The 2,222-nt window shown below is 68.7% G+C and overlaps 2 protein-coding genes across 2 annotated transcripts in view; one reads left to right on the top strand and one right to left on the bottom strand.

The window, feature by feature from the left end:
- The window catches only part of MNEG_13625 (DnaJ-like protein), a gene marked incomplete at both ends in the record, with an annotated part of 3,558 nt that extends 3,230 nt beyond the window's left edge, over positions 1-328 (top strand). The window contains one exon of the mRNA XM_014037904.1: positions 49-328. Coding sequence (XP_013893358.1) covers positions 49-328 — 280 coding nt within the window. The remainder of the gene's footprint in view (positions 1-48) is intronic.
- A 555-nt stretch (positions 329-883) lies between these two features.
- MNEG_13624 (hypothetical protein) lies at positions 884-1,739 on the bottom strand (the record flags this gene model as incomplete). Its single annotated transcript, XM_014037903.1, has 2 exons — positions 884-1,252; positions 1,635-1,739. The coding sequence occupies 2 exons, from the start codon at positions 1,737-1,739 to the stop codon at positions 884-886; spliced, it is 474 nt and encodes a 157-aa protein (XP_013893357.1).
- Between the last annotated feature and the right edge of the window lie 483 nt (positions 1,740-2,222).

Genomic DNA, 2,222 nt, shown 5'->3' with positions numbered 1-2,222 from the left:
GCCGGCCACTCCCGTCCACCCCCTTTCCCCCCAAATTCTTGAATACAGCTACGTCTTCCGCGGGCTGACCCTGAAAGGCTTCAACGCCCGCGCCTGGGCCGCCGCCCACCCGTCCCGCGCGGCGCGCGCGCTGGCCTCTATCTCGCGCCTCGTGGCCGCGGGGCTGCTGTCCCTTGAGTTCACAGAGTACGAGTTTAAGCCCGAGTGGCGCGACGCGGCCGAACATGCTGCGGGGGAGCAGCAGGGGGGGCCGCGGGGCGGCAGCCGGGCGCTGATGATGATGCCCGGGCTGGCCGCATTCCGGGGGCACGGCGGGGCGGAGCCGTAGAGGCGCGCTCTGGGACGGCTCCATGCAGGCGGCGCCTGGGAGCCCGGCCTGCACGGCGGCGGGCATTGCAGGGGGCGTCCGGGGCGCCTGCTCGCACAGAGGCGGCGAGCTGGTTGGGGTCGTGCCCAGCGGCTGCTTGGTGTTACTGTGGGAGGTGGCAAGACGATATGGGCTGTCAAGTAAAGGACCAGGGCTTGAGCAGGGTGGGGTTGCGCAGGCTTGCTGCAGCCTGCGGGCAGCGGGCCGGGCGTTGTTTAGCAGCAGTTGCCAAACATATGCAGAGAGCTTTCTGTTCCGCCATGATGCGCGATTATCGTCGGTGATGAGTAAGCCAGGAATCATGCGATTGCGCGGGCTGCACCACTGAGGGTGGGCGCGCAGCCGCCGGGGACTGAGGGGGAGGGGACAGCCGTCCACTGGTCGCAGACGCAAAAGCACGCCGGTTGGCAGCGTCGGGCCGGCCACGGCGGTGTACGGGCGGGGAACCGTGCATGTGCACGTGCGCATGCGGGGATACGAAGAGGGCAGGAAGCTGCCCCGGCAGGGGGGGACAATCTACTCAGGGATGGGGCTGTGGAACAGCCGCTGGTCCGCGCCCGCCGCAGCCAGCTGCCGCGCCTGCTGCTGCTGCTGCTGACTCCCGCCGCTGCTGCCGCCGCCGCTGCCGCCGCCGCCGTTCAAATCGCTGAACGTGAGGCTTCGCGCCCGCTTGGACGCCCGCCCCTCGCCGCCGCCACCGTTGGCGCTCGCGCCGCCGTTGGCGGCGCCGCCGCCGCCGCGTGCCGCCGTCTTGAATTTGAAGGGCGTCGAGTGCTGCTGCCGCCCCCAGCCGGCCTGGCGCTCGGACCAGCGGCGGAAGGCGGCGCGGAGGGCCTCGCAGGTGCGGGGGTCGCGGTCCCTGCAGAATATCCGCAGCTTGTGGTCCTGGGGTTGAGTGGGGGGGTGTGAGCGTGAGCGTGTGTGTGTGTGTGTGTTTATGTATGTGCGTGTGTGTGTGTGGGTGTGAGAGAGAGAGAGAGAGTGTGTGTGTGTGTGAGTGAGTGTGTGTGTGTGTGTGTGTGTGTGTGTGTGTGTGTGTGTGTGTTTAAACATGTGCACATACGCGTGCTGCCCACGGGTGCCCGCAGCAGGGGCTCCCACCTCCATCCACTCAATCGACCCGCCCACCTGCGTGCACACACACACACACACACACACGCACATGCACGCACACACACACACACACACACACACTTTGCGCACACGTATGCACAGAGATACACACACTCTCCTGCACACACTTCTGCGCACCCACCCACGCGCGCACCTGGTGGTTGTGCCCAAACAGGCTTGACACCTGGTCCTGCTGCAGCCCAAAGGGCTCGTCACCCTGGTCACCATAGGGGCTGTAGAACATGACTGGACACACCATTATTGGTGGGGAATTTTGGGGGCGAGGGTCAGGGGGTGGGCGGGCAGAGGGGGGTCAGGGCGTGGGTGGGCGACGCGGGTGAGGGGGCCGCGGGTTGCAAGGCAAGAAAGGCGGCGGTTCCTTGAGCCTCGCCGGTTGCAGAGGGATGAGGCCGCGGGGCACGAGAGGATCCACGGCGGCTGGGCGCGAGAGAGGGTGAGCCCTGGGTGCAAAGGTGCGCAGCTGCAGGCGTGGCGCCGCGCCGCGCCACGCCGCGCCCGCCCACGTGCGCCTGGCTCCCAGCTCCCACGCGCCCCCACACCCCCAGGCGCAAAGCGGACCCGTCGCAGGGGCTGCGGCCCGTGCCGGGGGACTCGCGGGCCCCACAGCGCCGGCCGTGCGCTCAGGTCAGCCGCCTGCTGCATCCCCACCAAGCGCATCGTCACATCCATGCAGACGGCCCCGTCCCTTCACACCCCCTTGTTCTGGCCTCCCTCCCACCCC

Source organism: Monoraphidium neglectum (genome assembly GCF_000611645.1).
Source record: "Monoraphidium neglectum strain SAG 48.87 unplaced genomic scaffold scaffold03946, whole genome shotgun sequence".
Taxonomy (NCBI): Eukaryota; Viridiplantae; Chlorophyta; class Chlorophyceae; order Sphaeropleales; family Selenastraceae; genus Monoraphidium; species Monoraphidium neglectum.
This window is presented reverse-complemented; position numbering and strand designations above follow the sequence as displayed.